Raw genomic sequence first — 27,492 nt, 5'->3', positions numbered from 1 at the left:
AATGAATGAATGAATATACAGCATAAAGGGAAATAAAGAGAAAGCAATGAACAGATATATGAAAAATGAAAAAAAAAAATACAGAGAAAGTCTATATTAATATTAATAAATGATGGTATGTAACATGGTGAATAAATGATTACAGATAAAATTACCAATATACTATTATATAATTATTAATATTAATAATTTATTAGTGTCTATGTTTTCTTATTTATCAGTTAATCTCATTTTATTTTCATTCAATACACACACACACACACACACACACTAAAACCCATCTGGTGTGTGTCAAGATTCGAATTCAAACTTTGAGTTTGAGGTTTAAGTTAACGAATAATGAAGTTTAAGTTAATGAATAATATAATCAAAAGTCAATATTTAACATATATTGAATTTAAAGCCATAGTAAATGGTTAAAAGATGTTACAGATTGGATGTGTGTGTATGTACAGTACAATACATGTCGCGCGCGCTCTCACTTCCTCACCTCACGCCTCTCAGCACGGTTACTAAGCAACGGCTTCGCGCGCAACCTTGAGTCTCTCGATTAGCATTAGCGCTAGCGTCCATTTCTTGTCAGAATTGCGCTTTTAGTGGTGGAAAACTTTTTTGAAGAAGAAGAAAAAGAAGAATTAAACCAAGTTTAATAAACAAAATGCCTGTTTCGGTTCAGCAGGCGTCTAATGCTGTTTTAACCTGCCAACCAACAGGAAATCCCCCTGAGTCACGGGGCCAAGACGACAGAAACACAACATTCGATGCAGAAAGTCCTCAGGCTGAGGAGAAAGAGAGGGAAGAGGAGCAAAAAGACATGGAGGTACAACATTTTACACAATTCTACTTTTAATATGATGTTTGCAGTATTTAGAGTAAGGTTACTGCAGCCTGGCTCTAACTAGATTACTGAATTCTTACCTACACTTGATAAGTAAATATTTACTGCTTATTGATTGATTGGTTGACTGATTAATTTAAATGTTTATTATTATTATTATTATTATTAGTAGTAGTAGTAGTAGTAGTAGTAGTAGTAATATATTTCTACTACTACCACCACTATACCCCAACCTTTACCATCACCACTGTTATTACTACTGCTACCACCACAACGACTACTACTTTCTACTACCACCACAACTACCACCGCAACTACTACTACTTTCTAATACCACCACAACTACTACTACTTTCTACTACCACCACAACTACCACCACAACTACTACTACTTTCTACTACCACCACAACTACCACCACAACTACTACTACTTTCTACTACCACCACAACTACCACTACTACCACCACAACTACCACAACGACTACTACTTTCTACTACCACCACATCTACCACTACTACCACCACAACTACTACTACTTTCTACTACCACCACAACTACCACTACTACCACCACAACTGCCACAACGACTACTACTTTCTACTACCACCGCAACTACTACTACTTTCTACTACCACCACAACTACTACTACTTTCTACTACCACCACAACTACTATTACTTTCTACTACCACCACAACTACCACTACTACCACCACAACTACTACTACTTTCTACTACCACCACAACTACCACATCTACCGCCACTGCTAATTTCTGCTACCACCACTACTAATGTCTACTACCCCCACCACTACTACCTTCACTATTAATTTCTATTACCAATACTCCTACTACTACTACCTCCACTAGTTATTTCAACTACCACTACTAGTGTTAGTGTAAGGTTGATGCAGCTTGGCACTAACTAGATTACTGAATTCCTGCCTACGCTTGATAAGTAGGTAAATATTTACTGCATTGTTTGATTTAATGTTATGTCTGTTATTATTATTATTATTATTAGTAGTAGTAGTAGTAGCAGTAGTAGTGGTAGTAGTATATTTCTACTACTACCACTACTACTGTTACTAATATATATATATATATATATATATATATATATATATATATATATATATATAATTTCTTTTTGGAATGAAGGATGGTGAACTGACAGAAGAAGAAGTGTCTAAACATCTCTCCAATCTGGGCCGCTCGGCTACAGGACTACTGCATGTCTACCTGTCTCTCTCTCTACCTGTGAGACACACACACACACATACACACTTTGATTATATCATATCAAGGTTTATCTATTAATTGACTTTAAACCTTGTTTTAAAATAATCAAGACCGTATTTAAACCGTTACCTAATCCGTGATTAAACTCATTGAAATTTCAGTTAGGGATTCATAGTGAAGCTGAAATCATATCGGCTGCGTAATAAACAGACTGTGGAAAATGTTCCCAAGAAAAATAGCTCCTAAAAGGGAAGGTTTTATGCTAGCATTCACTTATAAGAAAAAGAAAAACATTAATCTTAGGAGTAGAGTTGTTTCTGTTTTATTTATTCAGGTGCATCATGGTGGATTGTCAGAATGAATCCCATGGCAAGGTTCCAATCAGCGCTAAGATAAGATTTGAATCAGATGTTAGGGTTTTATTCATTTGTTCTGTCACATATAAAATTACATGGAGCCCTCAATTTAAATAGTTTATTGTGGTCTGGATCCGGAGTACTATCCCAGGCATGTTTTTAGCACTGGCATGTTTTTAGGAGGTGGGAGGAAACCAAAGAACCTGGAGTAAACCCATGTGAACATCCACACAGTCAGTAACATGAGCTCAGGATTGAACCGCGGCTCAGACGCTACCCGTTGCACAACCATCCCTCGCCTTAAGTGGAGTAACACAATTCAAAATAAAATAACCATTGTAGAGTCAGAGGCGACATTAAAAAAAAAAACAAAAAAAACATTCACTGCTGTAAAAGTGCTAGCGGGGGCGAACATGAACGTTAGCCTCGGCATTGTGATTTAATGTTTATTTTGGAATGAGAGCTTTTTCACACAAACGTGCCGTTTCATTCAGAAATCCATCACAGAAGAAAGCAGAAGACGAATCCGTAAACATTTTAGTTTGTACTATCAAAAAAAAAAATATGATCAAAGAAGGCTGTGAAAAATTGTCTTTATTGTTTAATTCACAAAAACCCTCTGCTCTTATGGATATCAAACAATTGCAAACACAACACAGATTTATCACAAAAAAAATCTTTGTTAAATAAAGGATCATTGTCCTGTTGAAAGGTCCACCTTCGGTTCAAACTTCAACTTTCGGACAGATGGCCTCACATTATCTTCAAGCACTCTTTGATCTGATGCAGAATTCATAGTTGAATCAATGAATGCAAGCTGTCCAGTCCCTGAGGCAGTGAAGCAACCCCAAACCATAACATTTCCACCACCGTGCTTCACAGTTGCTATGAGGTGCTTCTCCTGAAAAGCTGTCTTTGGTCTGTGCCAAACAAGTCTGCTGTTACTGTGACCAAACAACTCCATCTTTGATTCGTCTGTCCAGAGCACATTATTACAAAAGTCCTGGTCTTTATCTATATACTCATTGCCAAACTGTAATCTTGCAAAAGCTTTTTCCTGTCATCTCCCAAGTTGTGCGATCTCTTTCTGATTGTAGAAGCATGCACCGTGACACCAACAGTTGCAGGACTTACTAGCAGATCCTGTGATGAAATTTTGGGGTTCTTGGAAACGTCTTTTTGAATCAGACGGTCTGATCTTGGGCTGAATTTCTGGGACGGCCAGTCCTGGGTAAATTGGCAGTCTTTTGAAATCTGCACCATTTATAGATGATTTTGGAGATGGAGATCTTTTTAAATCCCTTTCCAGACTCATAGGTATCCACAACCTTTTTTTCTGAAGGCCTTATAGAACTCTTTAGATCTTGGCATGATGACACCACAGACCCCAATAACAAAGGGAACACCAGACACTAGATATGAGAGGGGTATAAATAAGACCGCTTCCACCTGCACTCCCTAAGCAGGTTCTAATCACTGGCATCCAATCTCGAACACCTGATTCTAATTTTATAGATTTGAAGGTGTAATAAATGTAGGGGTGTACATATTTTTCCATGTGACTGATCTGTTTTTTATTTTTTGTTCATTTAAATTGTGAAAATTACTAGTGGTGGTGAAAATGAGATTAGGGAAAAGCATTTGTCTTCACATAACGCTGCTGTGGCTTTTTTCCCTTTTGAAATTTCTTTGTGAATTGTTTTTTTTTTTAGGGGAAACGCTTGAAAAATGTGTCCATTTTGTCCAATTACATCCATCTTCAAAAACTCGAACTCCCCAACAACAAAATAAAAGGTACAAATCTTTTATTTATTTATTTTATTTATCGATCTATTTTAGAAACAGTGATGATAAAAATGGAACTTTTTACACTTGTATTAATGTTTTGTCAGGCAGGTGATTTATATCCTCAGGATAAACGTCCTTGCCCTTGCAAACCTGGATTTAAATAAATAAATAAATAAATAAAAGCACAGTGTGTAACCATTGTTAATCCATCCCTCTCCTGCGCTTTCTGTGTTTTAATGTTTTGTGACTGGTAGATTTATCCTGCGTGAGCCAAATGCCGTATCTTATCGTCCTCGATGCTTCCCACAACGAAATCTCTGACTTCTTTGGATTCCAACCGCCTAAAAATCTCAAGGTGAGACCTTAGATTAGACAGGAAGAGAAACTTTTTTTGAGAAATGCCAGTTCTTATATGAGTTCAAGGTTGTTGTGTCATAAAAGTTTTTGAACATGTGGAGTTTCATATGTTTTAGAACAGTGTACACATTATTGGCAATTAAACAAAGAACAAATGTAGGACTTTAATCCTCAGTGTGCTCAATGAATGTGCAGGTGTACAGGTGTTCCACTAATGAAGTAAATCGCGAGTACGTACGTACGTACGTATGTTTACGTGCTACCCGTCCCTTAATAGCGTCATCCAGAGCTGATTTTTCTTACTAGATTATTTCTGATAAAATAAGAAGACATGTTTCTCAATTCACTTAGACCCCTGTCTTACTTAGATGATTTAACATTTAACATGAACTCATTACTTTAACCCAAAAATACATTGTTAAAGCAAAACCTTTTTTTTTTTTTAGGTGTAAAATGATGGTGTTAAATTACATAAAGATGTTAAAATTGGTCATGTAATAAATCAACATCTTCAATCCTTTCTGCAGGAAGTGGATTTCTCTCATAACCACATTTCTTCAATGAAGGATTTGTCGGCCTATACGTCTCTTCGCAAGCTAATTCTAGACTGTATCCTTTTATTTTGAGTCTCAATTTCTTCTCACTTCATCATTACTGTCTCGTTATCGAATACAGTACCACGCTGAAGAAGTGTCCTCATGCCAGAGACAGTTGCACCAATAAATGCGCTTATAGCAAGTTGTTATAACATTCTTTTATATATTCTGCTGCTCTATTAATAGCCATATATTCCTTACGAAACCATTCAGTTGTATAAAATTAACATGTCTTTTTAGTAAAGTAAATATCACGCACCATTTTTAGTACTTGCATTGATTCATGTAATATATAGTTTTAAAAGAGTAATTAAAATAAGCTGTTGCTCTTTTTACATTCTTTTATTTGAATTGTTTCAAGATCTATTCATTTAATATGAGTTAACTCAACTCAGGAGTTTGTTTAAAACCATGGATATGTATATAGCTCTTATATAGTTGAAGCATTGTGTTAGAAATGTCTTCCACTGACAACATTAGCAACAACAACAACAACAAATTTTGCGGACGTATTTAGAGTGGATTTTTGGTCGTAGGTGAAATATACCATGTTCAAAAAAGTATAGTGTGTTCAGACTTGCACAGACTTACACACCTGGTTTTTTTTTTTTTTTTTTCTTCAGTACTACCAAGACCACCACTGCACAGGGTTTGAAGGCTAAGTGGACCCAGCACTCATCTGCTACATTATGACTCAGTTTGTGTTAAGACATTTGAAAGAAATGCTATTAAAGAGACCTTAATATAAATTAATTAATAGTGTCATATTTTTATATTAAATGTTTTTTAAAAAGTTTATTTTAAGCCCAAAACGTAAATTTCAGATCGACATATTTTAGTTACGTCATGCTGTCAGACTGGACTTAACACGACTCCTTACTTGAGGTGATATCACGTGGTAAAAATACATACGTTAGACAAAGTACGTTCGCAACTGCACACCTAACGTAGGTCTCTGTCTGCACAGATATTTCCTCCTTCAGGAGGAGAAGGTCACCAGGCTGATGCAGAGAAACACTGGACACAGTCGATTTCACTTCATCCGCAGAAAGCTTCTGTGCCATGAAAAATCGCAGAAAATAGTCAAATTAGTATAGGAGATTAAACGTATTTCGTTATTTTAATATTTCTTTGTGAAAGCAAATATATGTGGCTTAGCAGAAGTTCTGGTACATTCTCCAGACATTTCTGCCTGAAAACACATGCAGCATAGGACTGACATAATAAATGTGAGCACCAATCTTCCTCCAGTGGAAATGATGCATGAATTAATACCAGGCGTGAACCCGGCCTCTCTCCCGACTGTTAAAACTGCGTAAAATTACTACCCCATGAAACAGTGTCATCTCTCAGTATAAATCATTCTCTCCAGTTGTTACCTTGATCAAGTTCCTCCCTGCCTAGATAACTCCATTAGCGAAATCCGAGGGCTGGAGAAGTGCAGCAGACTGACTCACCTCAGCATGGAGCACAACAAGATCTTGCGTATTAGTGGCCTCAGAAATCTTCCACTCCAACAGCTCTGCCTGGTAATATCTGTTCTCTCAACAGGTCCCTGATCCAAACTTAAAGAGCCCGGACTCCGTCTGGCTGCAGACGGAGTTGGCATGGACCCTATATCATGAAAAGATTTTCTAGAAAATAGCATTGAATGTGGTGTTTGTGGGACACAGTTAAACAGTTTTTAGCTTAAGATTCGCACTACATTAGTTGGATGGTCTCATAGTCGGTGAGAGGGACGCTGGAGTCGTCAACAAGGTCATCTGCAAGGTCACGTAAACAAACCAGACGGTTAATTTGAGTAAATAAAGCCGCACAGTAAGCACATGATCGTAGATGTCCATGGAGAAATGGGGTTATAATTACATAATGGTTCGCATTTCTCAGTTCAGTCATTCTAACTATTTCACTGGGTGTAGTTTAGTCAAAATGAAAGGCCGGTATTTGTAGGCCATGACCAACATTTTCAAATTGGCAGCATTTCAGATATTGAATAGCTTATTGCTGTGCAGTTGAGCACAATGAGTTAGAAATGAAATGCCAGCCTGAGAGCAGTAAATAATATCTTGCCAAGCCTGCGCGGTTATTTGAGCCACTGTGTGAAGTACAGTACGTTGTGAGAGCTTATACTGTGTTAAAGCAATGATATTGTTTAGGAACAGCCAAAATTATATCACTGTATACCTTAAAATGATCACAGTATTGTTTTATATATCACGGTATAATGTAATTTCCATTATATTTATATATATATATATATATATATATATATATATATATATATATATATATATATATATATATATATATATATATAATATTCATACCAGTATATATCTTTTTTTCTCCATTCTTTGTTTTCTGAAATAATTCAGTTATAATTTTAAGTTCTTCTAGTTCTATTTTAGACACTTTGTTGGACTGTAACCATAACAACAAGCTTAAATAGTGGATTTCCACACTGAAAGGTAGGATTCATCTCGAGTGGAAGTGATTTTAATAGAAAGCAACAACAGCGTAGGTGTGTAAGCTAACTGTCTGATATGTTGTTTTCAGTTTTGCAAGCCAGACATTCAGTATAGCTTCGGTTGGAGAGTGTGCTGCTTTTTTTGTCACTAAACATAGCTGTACTGTCACAGGAAGAGGCAGTGTGACTGATATTTCAGACTGTTCACTGCGTCACGCTGTTCAAACCTTCGTTTTCCCATCGAAACCGGACACCTTCTCTGCTTCTTATTTGTTCCGCGCTCACTTCACTGTCTCTGTGTCCACTGTTTCAGAAAGACTGTCCTACTCTGTGTATTTCGGTTCATAATGCAGCTCTCCACACCGTTTCGCTTTTGATACAGCTGACAGCAGTGTTTTATTTTGGGACTTTTTTATGTTGAAAAGTGAGAAAATGGAGCCTCATGTTGAAGCCCACCATATGGCATGCTGATGTGCCCCCGGACCCTCCGCCACATCTCTGAAGGGTGTTTGTGGTGTCCTTACTCAAAGTGATCCTTCATCGTCGTGCTCTCTGCCTTCCGTTTCCCCTCCGGGGCACAGCTGCTGGTATGAGCGAATCTGGACTGCATTCAATAGCACACAAACACACACACAGTGACACGCTGAACCTCTTGGCCTCTGTGCTACAGTGAAACACTGAGCAGCGTGCTCCTGTCAGGTAACTTCTCTCTCACCTCATCACACCCTGGCACCGATGCATCCGTGCTGCCTTGTGGTCAGTGTCTACCCCACTATCTGCACTTCTCTGCCAGGCAGGGCTCGTGAAGGGTAGGGCATAAGGGCTGCTTTTGGCAAAATGGCTCAGAGCTGCCATAGGAGGGCTGGGGACTGGGATGACAGGAGGAGAGAGGGTCATTGACAGGTTTGGAAAGCCCCTGAATTACTAGCATGTCGTACCAGCTGTTCACTGGATATGATACAGGAAACGCTAACAATTCACCCTGGCATTGTCTGAGAAGAACTGGGAGCACTTTACTGAAGGTCAGTGTGCAGAAGTGTACACGGCACCTATATAACCCCTTCACGAGAACTGACATTAACCTACTTAAACATACAGCAGAAAAATTGAGTTGAGCTAAGAAGACACTTGTCAAATGTGCTTTTGTGTCATTTCATCCAAGACAATGTCATGACACAAGTGAATGTCTCCAAAAGACATCCCACAGATGCTGGATCAGATTGAGATCTGGGGAATTTGGAGGCTGAGTCAACACCTTGAACTCTTTGTCATGTTCCTCAAAGCGTTCCTGAACAGTTTCTGCAGTGTGTCAGGACACATTATCCTGCTGAAAGAGGCCAATGCTATTAGAGAACACCGTTGCCATGGAGGGGTGTACTTGGTCTGCAACAATGTTTATGTAGGTGGTACCTGTCAAAATAACATCCACATGAATGCCAGGACCCAAGGTTTTCCAGCAGAACATTACCCAGAGCATCACACTACCTCCGCCGGCTTGCTTTCTTCCTATAGTGCATCCTGGTGCTATCTCTTCCCCAGGTAAGCGACACACACACACGCACCAGGCGTCCACATAATGTAAAAGAAAACGTGATTCATCAGACCATGCTACCTTCTTCCATTGCTCCATGGTCCAGTTCTGATGCTCACGTGCCCATTGTAGGTGCTTTCGGTGATGGACAGGGGGTCAGCATGGGCACTCTGACCGGTCTGCAGCTACGCAGCCAAATACGCAGCAAGCTGAATTATACAGCAAATTTTATAGGGCAATATCAGGACATCTGTGCGTGAACTGAATCTGAAGAGAAAGTGGGTCATGCAGCTAAACACACGAGTCGTTCTATCAAAGAATGCTTAAAGAAGAATAAAGTTACTGTTTTGGAATGGCCAAGTCAAAGTCCTGACCTTAATCCAATAGAAATGTTATGGAAGGACCTGAAGCAAGCAGTTCATGTGAGGAAACCCACCAACATCCCAGAGTCGAAGCTGTTCTGTACTGAGGAACGGGATAAAACTCCTCCAAGACGATGTGCACGATTGATCAACAGATACCGCAAACGTTTAGTTACAGTTATTGCTGCACAGGAGGATCACACCAGATACTGAAAGCAAACGTTCACATACTCACTCACAGATATGTAATATTGGATCATTTCCCTCAATAAATAAATGACCAAGTACTATATTTTTATCTAATTTGTTTAATCGAGTTCTCTTTATCTACTTTTATGACTTGTGTGGAAATCTGATGATGTTTCAGGTCACATTTATGCAGAAATGTAGAAAATTCTAAAGGGTTCACAAACTTTGACACACCGCTGTACACTATATATTACTGTGTTTTGGTTGATTTTGCCCTGGATTGTTTTGATGTTACATGATGCACCCACTTCTATCTGCACCAAACTAGTACACTATACATACAGTGAGGGAAAAAAGTATTTGATCCCCTGCTGATTTTGTATGTTTACCCACTGACAAAGAAATGATCAGTCTATAACTTTAATGGTAGATTTATTTGAACAGTGAGAGACAGAATAACAACAAAAAAATCCAGAAAAACGCACATCAAAAATGTTATAAATTGATTTGCATTTTAATGAGGGAAATAAGTATTTGACCCCTCTGCAAAACATGACTTAGTACTTGGTTTAAAAACCCTTGTTGGCAATCACAGAGGTCAGACGTTTCTTGTAGTTGGCCACCAGGTTTGCACACATCTCAGGAGGGATTTTGTCCCACTCCTCTTTGCAGATCTTCTCCAAATCATTAAGGTTTCGAGGCTGACGTTTGGCAACTCGAACCTTCAGCTCTCTCCACAGATTTTCTATGGGATTAAGGTCTGGAGACTGCCTAGGTCACTCCAGGACCTTAATGTGCTTCTTCTTGAGCCACTCCTTTGTTGCCTTGGCCATGTGTTTTGGGTCATTGTCATGCTGGAATATCCATCCACGACCCATTTTCAATGCCCTGTCTGAGGGAAGGAGGTTTTCACCCAAGATTTGACGGTACATGGCCCCGTCCATCGTCCCTTTGATGCGGTGAAGTTGTCCTGTCCCCTTAGCAGAAAAAAAACCCCAAAGCATAATGTTTCCACCTCCATGTTTGACGGTGGGGATGGTGTTCCAGGGGTCATAGGCAGCATTCCTCCTCCTCCAAACACGGCGAGTTGAGTTGATGCCAAAGAGCTCCATTTTGGTCTCATCTGACCTCAACGCTTTCACCCAGTTGTCCTCAGAATCATTCAGATGTTCATTGGCAAACTTCAGACGGGCATGTATATGTGTTTTCTTGAGCAGCGGACCTTGCGCGCGCTGCAGGATTTCAGTCCTTCACGGCGTAGTGTGTTACCAATTGTTTTCTTGGTGACTATGGTCCCAGCTGCCTTGAGATCATTGACAAGATCCTCCCGTGTAGTTCTGGGCTGATTCCTCACTGTTCTCATGATCAATGCAACTCCACGAGGTGAGATCTTGCATGGAGCCCCAGGCCGAGGGAGATTGACAGTTCTTTTGTGCTTCTTCCATTTGCGAATAATCGCACCAACTGTTGTCCCCTTCTCACCAAGCTGCTTGGCAATGGTCTTGTAGCCCATTCCAGACTTGTGTAGGTCTACAGTCTTGTCCCTGACATCCTTGGAGAGCTCTTTGGTCTTGGCCATGGTGGAGAGTTTGGAATATGACTGATTGATTGCTTCTGTGGACAGGTGTCTTTTATACAGGTAACAAACTGATATTAGGAGCACTCCCTTTAAGAGTGTGCTCCTAATCTCAGCTCGTTACCTGTATAAAAGACACCTGGGAGCCAGAAATCTTTCTGATTGAGAGGGGGTCAAATACTTTTTTCCCTCATTAAAATGCAAATTAATTTATAAAATTTTTGACATGCGTTTTTCTGGATTTTTTTGTTGTTATTCTGTCTCTCACTGTTCAAATACAACTACCATTAAAATTATAGACTGATCATTTCTTTGTCAGTGGGCAAACGTACAAAATCAGCAGGGGATCAAATACTTTTTTCCCTCACTGTATAATCATATATTTATTCCATGATAGTTTTTAGACCCCACCTTGATTTGAGGTGATCCTTTCTATGTACAGAAGGGGAATCTTATAAAGAGGATCGAGAATTTACAAACACTCCAGAGTCTGCAAATCCTGGACTTGTCTTCTAACAGAATTCAAAGCCTGTCTGGTCTTCAGGACCTACATCTTCTGGGAAACATCAATCTTGAAAGCAATATGGTAATTAGGTTTTAAATGAAAACAATCTTCTAATAGCATATGTGTGCCTGTCAGTTACCTGATAAAAAAGGGCTTCTTTCATGTGGTTTTTTTTTTTTTTTTAAACTAAATGTTAGATTGGTGAGATCAAAGAGTGTACGTATGTGCAATACCTTCTGCTACTGAGAGAACTGAATCTGAAGAGAAACCCAATACAAGTAAGTTATTTTCTTTCTTGATAACAGCACAACTGCGACTCAGAGGAGGTCGTCGACAAAAAGTCAGTGGTCTGATAACGAGGGGATTAGTCAGAAAATCAAGTCTCCAAAGGTGTAGCTTTTCATGATGCTACCAATTCAATTCAATTTTATTTGTATAGCACTTTTTACAATAGACATTGTCTCAAAGCAGATTTACAGAAATATCAACACGATATACAGATATTAAAGGTGCGAATTTATCCCAACTGAGCAAGCCACTCAATGGCGACGGTGGCAAGGAAAAACTCCCTAAGATGTTTTAAGAGGAAGAAACCTTGAGAGGAACCAGACTCAGAAGGGAACCCGTGCTCATCTGGGTAACAACAGATAATGTGAAAAAGTTCATTATTGACTTATATGAAGTCTGTATGGCCTTAGGAGCAGCCGTAGTCCCAGCAGTCTGGAATTGGAGAAGATTTGAGCTCCATCCAGAGGCAGAAAGGATCTGGATCTCTAGTATCTCCATAAAATCGTGTGTGGCTCGGCAGAAGGAGAGAGGGAGAGAAAAGATTATTAGGACTGGGAATTAGTATAATAGAAAGTCTAGTCAGGGTAGGCTTGAGTAAACAAATTCGTTTTAAGCCTAGACTTAAACACTGAGACTGTGTCTCATACCACCACCATGCTTCACTGTGGTCATGGTGTTCTCAGGGTGATGAGCATTGTTGTGTTTCCACCAAACTCAGAGCTTTGTTCTAAAGTCAAAATGCTCTGTCAGCCCAGATAACCTTTTCCCACATGTTTTCTGAGTCTTCAACATGTCTGTTTAGAATTGTGGAGCTACGATTGTCCTGTGAACAGCTTCTCTCATCTGAGCAGCGGATCTATTCAGACCTTTTGTCTCTTGGTTGCGTCTCTGATTAATCCCCTTATTATCAGGCCACTGACTTTTTGCCCCAAGCATAAAATTGCAAATAAGTATCATAGAACCACCGTTAGTACAGCAGTGACCGTCATGACATGAAACTGTGTATTGAGCTTGTATAAATGTATCAGGCACAGTGATGTTGCTGAAGTATTTTTATGTGCTATGTATTCATACTTCCTGCTTTATTCGAGACACATACCGTATTAGGCTTTATAAGTGTACAGTTAGAGATTATAGCTCATTTTTTGTTTCTCTATTGTCCTCTAGTCTTTCATCAGTTTTAGTGGTCATTTTAATACTCATTTTATGTCTTGTCTGCTGCAGGAACAACCTGATTACAGACTGGCAGTGATCTTCATTCTTAATCACCTTACTGTTATGGATGAGAGGCCTGTGACTGTTGAGGAAAAGGTCATTCTAGCATACAGTATATATCTATATCCTCCCGTAATGTTTGTGTTCTTTGATTGATCATATTGGTCAGGTGACTAATATTGACAGTTCATCGATTGCTTTAAAACGCTTTACCGAAATACAATTTTACCATTTTTTTAAAATTTAAGTTTAAGATTGCGATTATTGACCCCTGTGTGATAGAGTGATCAGCCGGACGTCCTGGTTGCAAAAACATAGCAGGATCCCTATTTATTGTCTAAAATGTCACATTATACAATACATGCTGCATGTCAGAATTGAAACACGTTCTGTTTTACCGCAAACCATCAAATCAGACAGTTTTCCAAGCCAACAAACGATGGTTGGGCTTACAGGCAATTAGGAGAGAGAGTTGTTCCAAGGGGCTCAGTCTTTGCAGCGATGAATTCGTCTCAGCTAATTAGCTAACGATCATATCAGTCAAGTAGGCAACTACGAATTTAACAGGCTGGGCTTTTTAGTTAGCTAACATGCCTAGTTTCGTCACACAGGATGTTTTTTGTTTTTCGTACCGTTCTGTGTAAACTCTAGAAACATCCTAGGAGATCAGCCGTTTCTGAAATACCCAAACCGCCCACCTGGCACCAACAACCATCACACATAGCGTCACATAGACGTCACAAGTTTTCTTCATTCTGATGCTTGATGTGAACGTTAACTGAAGCTCTTGACTTATATCTAGATGATTTTAAGCATTGTGCTGCTTCCACATGATTGGCTGATTGGATAACTGCATAAATGAGCAAGTAAGCATACAGGTGTCCCTATTAAAATGGACGGTGAGTGTATATGGCATATGAATCGCAGGCTTAGGCCACCACTTAGCATCATTTAACCACTGACATGACGCCAGGCCACCAAATAAGCACACCCTGTCTGTTCGTGCTAGTACATAATAATAAGTGCGTAACATTTTAGCTAATGTCAGTCCGATTTCTAAATCAAATTCTTGATGGATTCTTCAATCAGATTATAAGCAAGTAGCATCACATTGCTAGGCTATTTGGGCCTTTTTGCAACCAAGTTATGCGTGTTATATCTATTTTTGTTTACAAACACCAAATAGGTCTATAAGGTTCCTTTATACCTTAAAATCTATAAGAAATAATGAACAGGGATCTCTTTAAACGATTATGGGTTGTTTTGCTTGGCTCATGGCTTTTGGTTAGCCTCTATTTCTTGATTTTAGGTTTCGGCTGTCAACAAGTACGATCCGTCTCTAGAGGTGGTGGCAGCCAGAGATCACATGATCCACATGATGTACCAGCACATGCAGCCGCAAGGCATCTTTGACAGGTGTTATTGGCTGAATTAATATTAAAATCCCTCTTTTCTATGGCTCCAAAAAGGCAATCTCTCGTTACATATGGCGAAGAGTCTACTTCCTCCATCTTTATGCTCATTGGGATATTATTTACATTTCAGACTTTGCAAGTTTTCCTTAAAAAGATTTAAAATGGTTATAGGTACAGTACACCACTGCAGTTATAAAACAGAGCACTATCTGTGGGATATTTATGAGGGAAAATTTTTCCCCCCTCCAAAAAAAAAAAAAAAAAAAATTAACTGGAATTCATTACAGAGGTCACAGGTAGACCGGGTTCAATAAGGATAATGTGGCCATGGGTCAAAACCAGAAAACACCAAGAAACTAGGAAGAACATGGGACCAGAGAAATTTGGCTCGGAATTGATATTAACGAACAACGAGACTTTGAATCGAAACACACCAGGGTATAAGTAGGCAAACTAATTGTGGACTAAACGCAGAACAGGTGTAGACATTTGGGAATTAAACCAATGACAGGAGGAGACAGAATTAAAATTGCCGTGGGAACCGGGACACAATGGGGGATCTGTGACTACTATGGGGAGAAACTATACAGAACTCTAGTCTCAAAGTGTCTTGATCTGTGTGGGAAATTGTGTGAAGTAGATTTAGTTTAAAATGAAGAAACCCTACTTTAAAGTTGATTTGTACTGAATTACATCTGCTTAACGTCCAGCACCCTGCCCAGTCTGGACACACCATACCCCATGCTGGTCCTGACAGGGCCACAGGCATGTGGAAAGCGGGAGCTGGCCCATAAGCTGTGCCATGAATATAGTGAATACTTTGGTTATGGGTAAGTTCTTGTTGTCTCTGGATGTTTTACATCTCCTGCCTGCTATAAAAATATTTCACACAGCTAATGAGAAACGATCTTACAACTAGGAATCATACATGCTGTGTGTGTTGTAGGACTTGCCACACCACCAGGGAGCCCTACTTTGGGGAGGAAGATGGCCGTGACTACCACTTTGTCCAGAATGAAGAATTTCAAAACATGATTCGTATGGTACGTCTCGAATTTGGAGGATAATTCTGTCGTTTAGTATACTAATATTTCTTAAATATTACTCTAAGTCTGCCCGTGTGAATTCATGTTTAGGCAATTACGAAAAATATCAGAGTAACTTAATCGAGCGACAACCGTTTTAAAAATATTTAGGGAGATAGCAGTGAAAGTCGGTTTGGCACAAGATGCTTGAGTCAGAATATTCCAGACAGCTAGCATACTGTCCTTATTACAACCCCAATTCCAAAAATGTTGGCACGCTGTGTTAAATGTAAATAAATGTAAGTAAAAACAGAACGCAATGATTTGCAAATCTCATAAGCCCATATGTTATTCACAGTAGAACATAGTAAACATGTCAAATGTTTAAACTGAGGAAATGTACCATTTTAAGGAAAAAAATAAGGTAATTTTGAATTGATGGCCACGACACGTCTCAAAAACGTTGGGACGGGGGCAACAAGAGGCTGGAAAAGTAAGTGTTAGTAAAAAGAAACAGCTGGAGGAACATTTCGCAACTAATTAGGTTAATTGGCAACAGGTGAGTAATATGATTTGGTATAAAAAGAGTATTTTAGAGAGGCAGAGTCTCTCAGAAGTAAAGATGGGATGGGAATCTGGATGGAAGCGTATGTTGCTCTAAAACATATAGAGGTAGCTAAGTAATAAATAATGTGTTCTGTGACATCCCTGGTTGATTAATACTAAGTAGAATACGCAATCAGTATCGATGAGTACCAAACTACATGTGCTCATACTCAGTCTGAAAAATGACTTTAATGCATCGCTAGTTTAAAATGTTGATCTTTGATCTTGTTCAACTGTAATCTTGTTGTGATGCTAGGACGAGACAACGGCGTTCATGCCTGCTTTGAACTGGTGTCATAAAAGTGATGTCTTGCTAAATGTTTGAAAGAGATGACGGGCAGAATGTCGTACATGATCTGTTTCTCGGTAACGTAAAGCTTTGCCTGTTAAAGCCTCCTTTTATAAAGTCCAGCGGGTTTGATAAATAGAGGTCGCAGGTCGATTTAGTGCTGCGCTCCTTTGAAGTGTGATCGTAAGCATATGTAACAAAGACAGAGGAGAAAATCTCAGGTGAGTATTACAGACCAGCCTGGCCTCGTATCGCTCAGGCACAGATGTGCACGCAGCCAGCTGGTATTCAGCAAATTAATCTCAATCGGAAACTCTCCCGAGCTCAGCTAATGCTCGTTTCAGGGTCTGTTAAAGTGAAATAATAAAAAGGATTAGCATACGGTTGTAATCCGTATTTGTGTTTTAATGCCAAATCATCCGGAGAATGAGAATGAACCTCTCAGCATTGTCCTCTCATAAAAAAAATTTTAAAAAAAGATAGAGAAAAGGTTTCACAGTCAGATTCTTCACCATATCCAGATGCTTGTCGACAGGGTCAAAGGTTAGCGGCGTGAAAATGTGTTCAGGGCTTCTTCCTTTAGAACATCCAAGACATGATCTGTTTAGCAGATGAATTTGAAGCATAAAGCATGCTTACAGTGTTTGAGTCTGACCCCGTTTCTCTTTTAGGGTAAATTTGTGCAGACGACACAGTATGGAGGGCATTGGTACGGCTTGTCTCGAGAGGCCATCGAGAGCATGGCCAGGGAGGGGCTCGCCTGCTGTGTTCATATGGAGCTGGAGGTACGGTACGGGTTAGACGGCAGGACGGTGTTCATTTTGCTGGTGTTTCTCTTAGAGACAGCTTCTGCTTAGGAAAACATTGTACCGTTTCCATGATAGACGCATATCTGTGAGAAATCAAACACTCCTGTTGTCACACGTGAGAAGTAGACACACCATGAAGACAAGAACAGTACGCTGTTTGTTTTTTGTTGACGCTCATTGATTTATTGGCGATTTTATTTTTGGGCTCCTTTTTTCATGAAGCCTGTGAAGTTTGTGTGAAGTTGGTAATGTTTCCTTGTAAGCATTTTTACAATAATAAAGCTATATAATATGCTAGAATTACCATAACACCACATACAGAGGTGTTTTATTCCTCTCATACCACAGTGATTTCCCAACAGTCGTTCGTGCTTTTTTCTCTCTCAGAAGTTCATAAGACGACTTGTCATATTACTGAGAAACCACGAACTGCATCACCCATTTGTTAAACACACGTCTCCTAACAGAAAGCTTCACCATATCAACCATTACACAAAGTTTTCTTTGTTCAATTGTTCAATTCTTTGTTTTTTTATTAATTAGGTTTTAATTAATTAGGTCTTAGGTTATGTGTTTAGTCCCCTGCGAATGAGTTGTTACTGTAGAAATGATAACATATTAGAACGTATTACATATTATAAACATATTAGAACGAGCAGCTGTTATAGGAAATTAATCAACACCTTCTGACCAATCAGATTTGAGAATTCAAAAGCACCGTGGGATAATTTCTTCACAGCTGTTCGTTATAAAAAAAAAAAAAACATGCGCTACTTAATTATAAAGCAAGTCTAATATCTATTAATGATAATAAACACATTATAAACGTTAAAAAAGGCAATTCACTGTGTGCCACAGGTATTGAACGTAACTTTTCAAGAAACGAGCAAAACTCTACAAGGAGAAAGAAGTAAAAGTCTCTGAAACTGAAAGCAATAACGAGTTTACGCTTTCAAAGTTTACGTTCGCCATTCTGGACCAAACCTGTCGTGTGGGTGGGACTTAACAGCGATTTACTCTTATTGGCTTGTGAGATACTGTTCTCTGTGTCGTTATAGTGTTTGTACTTTGTAGTGGAAATGACGTACTTACTTAGTCAGTATATTAGATCGTAATTATTATTTGAGGTTTGGGTACGACTCATACAGCTGTTTTTCCGAGATGAGCTCTCAGGAACTGCATGGAGCGTCATCATCATCATCATCATCATCCTCCTCAGCTGGACACTCGAACTGTCGATCCAAATCTCACTAGCCAATGAGAGTAACTTGCTGTTAAGCCCCGCCCATCCGTGAGATTTTTGCCGGAATATCGAACATAAACTTGCGGTAAACAAAAACTCTGGCAGCGCATTCATCAACCATGTTTGGTGAAAATGAAGCTTAGAAAACTGTTAAGAAAGACCGCTGTTTATTTGAAGATCATACTAAATTTTTGAGTTCACAGTTTTCAGTTTATTTTTGCTCGTTTCTTGAAAAGTTACGTTCAGTAGGGTTAATTTTTTTCAGCATAAATGTAGATTGTAAGACTTTTAATTGTGTCTCTACTTCCTGTCCACAGGGCGTGTTTAGTCTGAAAACCTCACACTTCGAACCCAGATACGTCCTGCTGATCCCGACTAGAACCGAAGACTACATTTCACACATGAAGGCCCGAGGCTTCTACACTGAGGGCCAGATAGAGAAAGCCGTGTCACGGATCGACTTCTACGCCAAAATCAACAGAGAGCGGCCCGGCTTCTATGACAGCGTGATCCTTTGTGGTGGGGATCGTTACTGTTTGAAATTTGATTTGGTATTACATTTATTAGGAATGGGTATACGCATAATTAAATGCATGCAACCGTACTGTGAGAGTGTGGTTCTCTTGATTTCTCTGAGCCACTGAACAAAAAGTTCTTCCCATACAAAAGACTTTCAGTAAAGCAGCTTCTTCGACGTCACTTACTGCCTTTTAATGAAGCTGTTTATGTATGCTATATATGTGTGTGTATATATATGTGTGTGTGTGTGTGTGTGTGTGTATATATATATATATATATATATATATATATATATATATATATATACACACATGTTTTTATTAGATGATCGCAAAGAGGCTTACAGGGCTCTGAGGCAGCTTATAAAAGAGTACCTGGGTCTGGAGGAGCAGGAGAAAGAAGGTGGGCGGAGCAGCAGAGTTACACCTCAAAATGCCACCACAGGTAAAACTCAGCGATTTCAATCAGTTTTTTTTTCTTTTTTTTTTTTTTTTTTACTATTTCTTGCAGTTTATATTGCTCCATACAAAATCAAAACAGAATCATGAGGAGTAATTGTGATCTCAGATCTAAGCCTTAAAAAACTATTTAATTAAGAATCTTTCAGTACTCTTTGTCGTGTTCCTCAAACCGTTCCTGAACAGTTTTTGCAGTGTGACGGGGAGCATTATCCTGCTGAAAGTGACCAATGGTATTAGAGAACACCGTTGCCATGGAGGGGTGTACTTGGTCTGCAACAATGTTTAGGTGGGTAGTACAGGTCAAAGTAACATCCACGTGAATGCCAGGACCCAAGGTTTCCCAGCAGAACATTACCCAGAGCATCACACTGCCTCCGCCGGCTTGCTTTCTTCCCATAGTGCGTCCTGGTGCACCATTCTTACCTAGGTATGCGACGCACACGCACCAGCCGTCCACATGATGTAAAAGAAAACATGATTCATCAGACCATGCTACCTTCTTCCATTGCTCCATGGTCTAGTTCTGATGCTTACATGCCCATTGTAGGTCTTTCACCGGTGGACAGGGGGTCAGCATGGGCACTCTGACCGGTCTGTAGCTACGCAACCAACTGTGATGAACTGTGTGTTCTGACAGGTTCCGTCATAGCCAGTATTAACTTTTTCAGCAATTTGTGCTATAGTAGCTCATCTGTAGCTCTTCTAAGCCTTCTGTGCCCTTGACCTTGTCTCCTTGATGTCCTCCTTGGACCACTTTTGGTAGGTACTAACCACTGCATGTCGGGAACACCACACAAGTCTTAGAGACGCTCTGACCCAGTCGTCTAGCCATCACAATCTGTCCCTTGTCCAAGTCTCTCAGATCCTTACGCTTGCCCATTTTTCCTGCTTCCAACACGCCAACTTCGAGAACTGACTGTTCACTTGCTGCCTAATAAATATACCCCATGCCTCGACAGATGCCGGTGTAACGGGATAATCAATGTTCTTCACGTCACCTGTCAGTGGTTTTAATGTTATGGCTGTATATCGGTGTATATAACGAACAACATGCACTTTTTACTTTGTGGTTTGATTTGATGTTGTGGAACGTCCGATACACTGTGGTATACGTTTATTAAATTCTTACATTCATTTAGCAGACATTATGGAAGCTACATTTTCCCAGTATAAGACGCTGTTCCAGACAAAATCTCTTTCCAACGTTAAAAGGAAACCAGCATTAACAGCTGGTTAAATAATTAATCGCAGCAATGTTTCTACAAAAAACTCACTCATAGGTTAGTTTTCCAGATGTTGTTTTCCCCTTTTGATCTTGTAAATGAATACATGTGTGTGTGTGTGTGTGTGTGTGTGTGTGTGTGTTTCAGATGAGGGTGGTGGGTCTACAGCAGCCAAGAAGCTAGATGCCATCCCCACAGATGCCTTCAGCCAAAATTACTACAGCAAAGTCCAAGCCAGGCAGAAAACCTCAGCAGTGAGTGAGAGAGAATAAACAAAAGCTAAAGAAAAATGATGAATGAGTACATGCTGCAAAAAGAGAAATGCTTTGGAAATCAGGATATCTGGATAAATGTTCAGAGCTTGAAGGGATTGGCTCTCTGCGCGTGTGTTGTAGGAACTGGCTTCTATCCATAGGAGACAGCAGATGGTTCGAGAAGCCCTGGTGGGTAAGATTCCCAGGGCCTACACACAGCTCTTTAAAAGGTACAGTATTACAGTAGAAAATGTAAATATTGGCTCATTCTGCCATAACCTGGCATTAACATGTTTAAGAATCGGTGGCTATGGATAACAGGGAAAAGACACGTGATATTTCTGTGCATACAGGTATGTTTGAGTTTGTCTGTGTGTGTGTGTGTTCCATATATTCCAGTGTTCCAAGGATATGCTCTGGATTCGAGGAATAAAGCATCTACGGAAATAAACGAGCTTTTAAAGACACCGTCTATATTCTATTTTCCATTTTGTTTCCTGAAGTTATTTTATTTGACGCTAACGTAGCCGGTACCATTACCGTCTTTTCCGAGATTTATCTTCTCATTCCGAAAGAAAAACATTTCACTGACATTTCTTTATTTGTAGCGTTAAGCATACATTTTGCGACACTTCAATTTCCCAACATACACTACTGGTCAAAAGTTTAGACCACTAAATTCTTTACACTAGAGACTCATTCTTTATTTATTTATTTTTTTTCCAAAGCTATCCACAAACCTTTGGTCATATAGTGCATCTTTAATAATGATGGGGTGTGATTTCCATCCAAATTAAAAAAAAAAAAAAAGAGAGAGGATCCTCTGACCTGACTTGACTTTATGGGCCACTTGGGGTTCTCCTAAGGGAACACAATTTGTGTGATTAATCATGGACGTTTGTATTCACACTACTGGTCAAAAGTTTGTGGACACTCGGCTGAAATATTTCTCATGATCTAAAAAACCTTTTGATCTGAAGGTATGTGATTAAATGTTTGTAATCGGTAATCGAATTTTAACCGAATCTTTCATTTTACTTACAAAAAAATATTTTTTAAACGGACGACTCGGAGCGAAATATTCTGAAAAGCAGCCGATAAGAGTCCAGCGTCGGTGTGAACTCCTTTAATACTGTTTAAAAACATCTCAGGGAAATTCCTCAAGAAATCGGTCCAGAAAACGCCAAGCATACATTTCTGGAATATTCTCGGCAAAAAGCATGTTTACTTTCAAGATGCTAAAGTATTAAATTATTTAGATTTATTTTGGATTTTTTATCACAACATAATTCCCATAGTTCCATTTGTGTTACTCCAGAGTTTTGATGACTTTATTATTATTCTTATTCTAAAATGTGGGGAAAAAATGTAAAATAAAGAATGAGTGTGTGTAAACTTTTGAGCGGTAGTGTATACACAAATTCATTATAAAAAGTTACATTTTTTAAAAAGTTTCAGTGCGCTAAAGGTCTGCGGATACGAACTCTGTTTGGGGACGCCATGCTGTTTGTCTCGGTACAAGCCTGCCTCACTCACCTGTTTTGTCTCTCAGTGTGCAGTGTATCTCACATTTGTCTCAACGTTTTGCATCTTTAAAGTGCAATTAAACATCGTCAGCGATCACTGGTCCGAAGCGAAATGCTTCTGAAAGTGCTCCCAAGAGGCAAAAGAAGGTGAAGACCTTATAAGAAAAGGTTGAATTATTAGATATGCTTCGTACGGCGAAGTCAGCCGCTGCAGTTTCCCGCTATTACGGCGTCTGTTGTAGTACAGTGTGTTGTTTGACTTCTTTTGTGTGTTAAATATGGAGCCTGGAGATATTTGCACCCAATGTAATGAGGATTTTCTAAAACGTGACGGGAAGTTTCCAAATAAATAGCCATATAGCAATATTAAAAATGATTTTTATATAACATTATGGGGATGGATCAATCAAGACAGCATGAATAATTTAGTGTGCTGTCCCAAATTATTTTTGTTTATATATATATATGTGTGTGTGTGTGTTTGCATGTTGCAGATATGTTCACACAGCTCCATCTTTACTGACGCCTCACTCTCAGTCTGCTGACCATATTGAGGACAGCAGGTACACAGCACACAGTATGACCCGATGACCTCTAACCTGTGACCTGCCCTCATCCTGTTTACCTCCAAAGCTTTAGATTTAGAGTATATTTTTAATACTTGCCCACCCACATTTATTTAATATTTTTTCTGCAATTTTCTGTCATTTTGCACCTGTTTTTATTCATACATGCTGAGAGTCGTAATCTGCAGAGCCGAGGTAACGTGCTAGCTCTTTAAAGCGGGGTTGGGGTGTTTGGGGGGCGGGGCTTGGAGATGGGGCAGGGATGGAACGTGTCTGAAATATACATAAATGCAAATTTATAGCTGTCGATGTTTATTTGCTCTTCAGGGTCCGTTCGTAAAAGCCGAGAACTCACAGGTACACGTGTGAAATACGCCTAGCTCCAAGATATTTAAACATGTGCTAATGTAGTCTGTTAGGAATTGTCCTGGGAGTCCTAATGAGTTGCCGAAGCGGCATGCTGCAACTTTTCTTTCTTTTCGTTACTGGGAAAAAAGTGAATATAGTCATGAGGGTTCCTTACACAGTGCAGGGGGCGAAAACGTCCCCCTAATGAATACATGGAGACTCCTTATTTAGTTAAGAGCAGATAGATCAAATTTATAGACGTCTACAAATGAGTACAATACATTCTCATTTTCCCCTCGTTCTCTGTTTCAGCTCAGAGGAATCCTGCTCCAGCTCTGGCCTGTCCATGCACAGCTCAGCAGGGGTACTGTCTATGGGAAGCCCAGCTGATGGCTTGGATGCAGGGTCAGAGCCAAAGGTGGAGCCTCTGGATGTCTTCCTCTTGGGGCAAAACCTGGAAACATTCAAAGGCAAGGACCACACTTACCTCTCTGTTGAACTCTCAGAATCAAAGTTTTTAAGTTTAGTACCAATGACATTGGGTTATTTTTATAGGTACAGAGGAATTAAATGAACTTCCTGACAGTGTTTCATCTTTTAAGAGAACATGTTCCTGACACCCACAGTATCAAGTCCAGCCATTACCTAGGGCTCTTTCTATTTCACCACTTCATATTCTGACCTAAACAAAGTTTCAAACTTACTGCGAGTAAGTGAGCTTTTTGGAGTAAGATAAAGTTGCTGGATTATTAGTAATCAGCGGGGGGAAAAACAATAAATTGTATCTTACATAATATGTAAGGAATCAGAGTTTGGGGTGTGCTGTTATATATATAAAAAAAATAATAATAAAAAAAACCTCACCCTAAAGTTGACTGTTTTAGTATAACCACACATCACTATAAGAGAAGTGTTTTATTTCTCTTATACCACAGCAATTTGTCAACAATTACAATTTTTATTTATTAAAGAACAACAAAAGTATGTTTAATGTCATGGAAACGCCATGAAACAAGTTTGTTACATTACAGCAGCTATAAACAGTCTTTCCCTCACCATTTTCTCTTTATTTCTCTCTCTCTCTCTCTCTGTCTCTCTCTGTGTCTCTCTCTCGCTCTGTATCTCTCTCTCTCCCTCTCTCTCTCTCTGTCTCTCTCTCTCTTTCTCTGTGTCTCTCTCTCTCCCTCTCTCTCCTCTCTCTCTCTCTCTCTCTCAATCTCTCTCTGTGTGTCTCTCTCGCTCTGTATCTCTTTCTCTGTCTCTCTCTTTATCTGTCTCTCTGTCTCTCTCTCGCTCTGTTTCTCTTTCTGTCTCTCTCTTGCTCTGTCTCTCTCTCTTTCTCTCTCTCTCTCTCTCTCTCTCTCGAAGTTAATGTTACTGAGAAATATCAGTGCTTAAACTCCTCTGTCCTGAAATCTTCCCTGCGACTGAAAGCTTAGTTACAGTTTCACAATGGAGACTCCTTCCATAAATGATAAATAAAAGTCCCCTCAAAGAAAACTTAACATATTTATATATAAACTATATAAACTTATATATAAAACACTGTATCAGCAATTACAGACGTTTTTAAATCTCTATATGCAGAGCATCCGCCATACAAGTCTCTCAATTCGTCTACTTCTATTACGCAATAAAAGTATGTACTGTTTTTGTGAAGGAAAAAGTGCATACTTTTGAGTGTGTAGCAAAAGAGTGTGCAAGTACCGGGGCATACTGACACGTCATGTACCGGAAAAGAAAGGTGTTGAATAGTTTCACAGTTACAGCGTTAACTCGGCGAAGTGATATGGAACTGTAATGCGGTCAAAACCTGACTGGAACTACTTTTGCTGTGCATTTACTAAAAAATAATTGCACACCTCAGAACGCCTGTCAGCCAATCAGAATCCAGAATCCAACAGCGCTGTGGTATAAATATTAATAATCAAAATATATCACTTTCTAAATGCATGTTTTATATTATTGAAAACAAATTATCGCAAACATTTTGACATTACTATATGCTCTATTTATAATTATATTCATGAAGGATGACATTGTTTAAAGTGTCATGTATTCGTTTATTTTTTTAGGTGATGAAATAAAGTCAGGTCTTGGTAGTACACTACATTAGTTTTGGACCCTACCGTATGAGTGTTCTTTCCTTGTAGATCACATGGAGCCAGGTCTGAGCCCAGATTCGTCACTCTCAGCTCCAGAGCAAGCGTCCCCGACTGTGGTCTCCTCTCCGGGACGTCCAGGCTCCAAGGCCAAACCCATTCTTCCCCCCATCCCGATGGGACGCAAGGCCGCTGAATTCGGATCTAAGCACCAGGACTCAGGGCAGGCAGGACAGGTGGATGGTCAGAGTTAAACCCTCGTGCTCATCCGTAGGCAGATCATACTGAGAGTAGTCATGTAAATCCTAAAAGCAAAACATCTTCCCTTTCTGATGTCCTGAAGAGCCCGAAGGCTAACTATAGATCAATGACGTGACCAATCTCTAAGAATGTTTCCATTTTGATGTAGTCTTAGAAATGATGTTATAACACTAAATAATACCAATGTGAAAATAAATGAATAAATGATTTTGATATAAAGGTCATTTTATGGTCCACAATGAAGATACATATAATGTAATATATGTATATATGTGTATATATATATTTATTTATATATATATATGTGAGTGTGTGTGTGTGTGTGTGTATATATATATATATATATATATATATATATATATATATATATATATATATATATATATATATGTATATTACACACACACACACACAGAGTACTGTGCTTTAGTACGAACTCTTACAGATTTTTATTTTATGACTTCTACATTGAAATGAAATGAAATGTTACAGAAAAATGTTTGTAAGTCATTGAAGGAAGCAGAGTATTAAATGGTAAGAGACACTTTTCAGACAAAAAAAATGAATGAAGGCTGCTGGATACGAAAATGCGACAGTCAAAGTCTCCAGAAGAACCGTGTCTGGTTCTGTAAGATGCTCGATAAACCTTACAGCTCATTTCCTTATAAAACTGAACTAATTCTACCTGAGACTACTAATACATTAATTTCGAAGCAAAGGGTCGACACACCAAATATTGACTTTGTTTCATTTATTTCTGTTTGCTGTTCTGTATAGTATATTTTTAAATGTAGAAACATTTCATTTCATTTGAAGAAAATTATGTTTATGTCATTATGTTTGAGGCATCTTTGCTGTGCAGCATTTCTTTGCACGTGCCTAAGACATTGCACTGTACTGTATGTATGTGTGTGTGTGTGTGTGTGTGTGTATATATATATATATATTATAATTTTTGTAGCCTTCCCCAGATTTGTGCCTCGACACAATACTATCTCTGAGCTCTGCAGGCAGTTCCTTTGGTTTTTGCTCTGATGTGCATTTTCAGCTGTTAGACCTTCTATAGACTGGTGTGTGCCTTTCCAACTCATACCCAATCAGTTGAATTTGCCACAGGTGGACTCCAGTCAGAGTGTAGAAACATCTCAAAGATGATCCAGACAAATGGGATGCACCTGAGCTACATTTCAAGTGTCATAGCAAAGGGTCTGAATACTTATGTCAGTGTGATTTTTCAGTTTTTCCTTTTTAATAAGTTTGCAAATTTATCACAAATCTGGTTTTTACTTTGTCATTATGCAGTATGAAGTATAGATTGATGTGCGGGGAAAAACCTATCATTTAAATCATTTTAGCATAATGCTGCAGCAAAACAAAATGTGAACATACCCAAGCATGCTTAAATTCTCCAACATTTTAAATTTATTATTAAAGATAGCACAATACTGCTTTTTCTTTATAGATACTGATGCTGAAACCTGGAGCATCACCTTGAGATACCTGTCTGATATTTTGTTCTTTACAATTTGTAAA

General features: G+C 39.0%; 1 protein-coding gene across 5 annotated transcripts; it reads left to right on the top strand.

Moving 5' to 3' along the window:
• The first annotated feature begins 380 nt into the window (after positions 1-380).
• On the top strand, positions 381-26,184 carry lrguk (leucine-rich repeats and guanylate kinase domain containing). 5 transcript variants are annotated; one of them, XM_053650507.1, is made up of 20 exons: positions 381-820; positions 2,002-2,100; positions 4,151-4,232; positions 4,481-4,581; positions 5,111-5,192; positions 6,584-6,708; positions 11,747-11,890; positions 12,007-12,087; positions 13,322-13,408; positions 14,622-14,728; positions 15,438-15,557; positions 15,674-15,770; positions 17,319-17,432; positions 19,017-19,218; positions 19,543-19,662; positions 21,050-21,156; positions 21,298-21,386; positions 23,177-23,245; positions 23,909-24,066; positions 25,750-26,184. In XM_053650507.1, exons 1-20 carry the CDS (start codon positions 659-661, stop codon positions 25,950-25,952), a joined length of 2,349 nt encoding a protein of 782 aa, XP_053506482.1. In that variant the 5' UTR covers positions 381-658; the 3' UTR covers positions 25,953-26,184. The 5 variants fall into 5 exon arrangements, with proteins under 5 accessions (XP_053506482.1, XP_053506486.1, XP_053506484.1 ...); XM_053650509.1 differs by lacking the exons at positions 381-820; positions 2,002-2,100 and adding exons at positions 2,167-3,438; positions 3,536-3,755; XM_053650510.1 differs by lacking the exons at positions 381-820; positions 2,002-2,100 and adding an exon at positions 2,167-3,669.
• The last annotated feature ends 1,308 nt before the right edge of the window (positions 26,185-27,492 follow it).

Source organism: Ictalurus furcatus, chromosome 19 (assembly GCF_023375685.1).
Source record: "Ictalurus furcatus strain D&B chromosome 19, Billie_1.0, whole genome shotgun sequence".
Taxonomy (NCBI): domain Eukaryota; kingdom Metazoa; phylum Chordata; class Actinopteri; order Siluriformes; family Ictaluridae; genus Ictalurus; species Ictalurus furcatus.
This window is presented reverse-complemented; position numbering and strand designations above follow the sequence as displayed.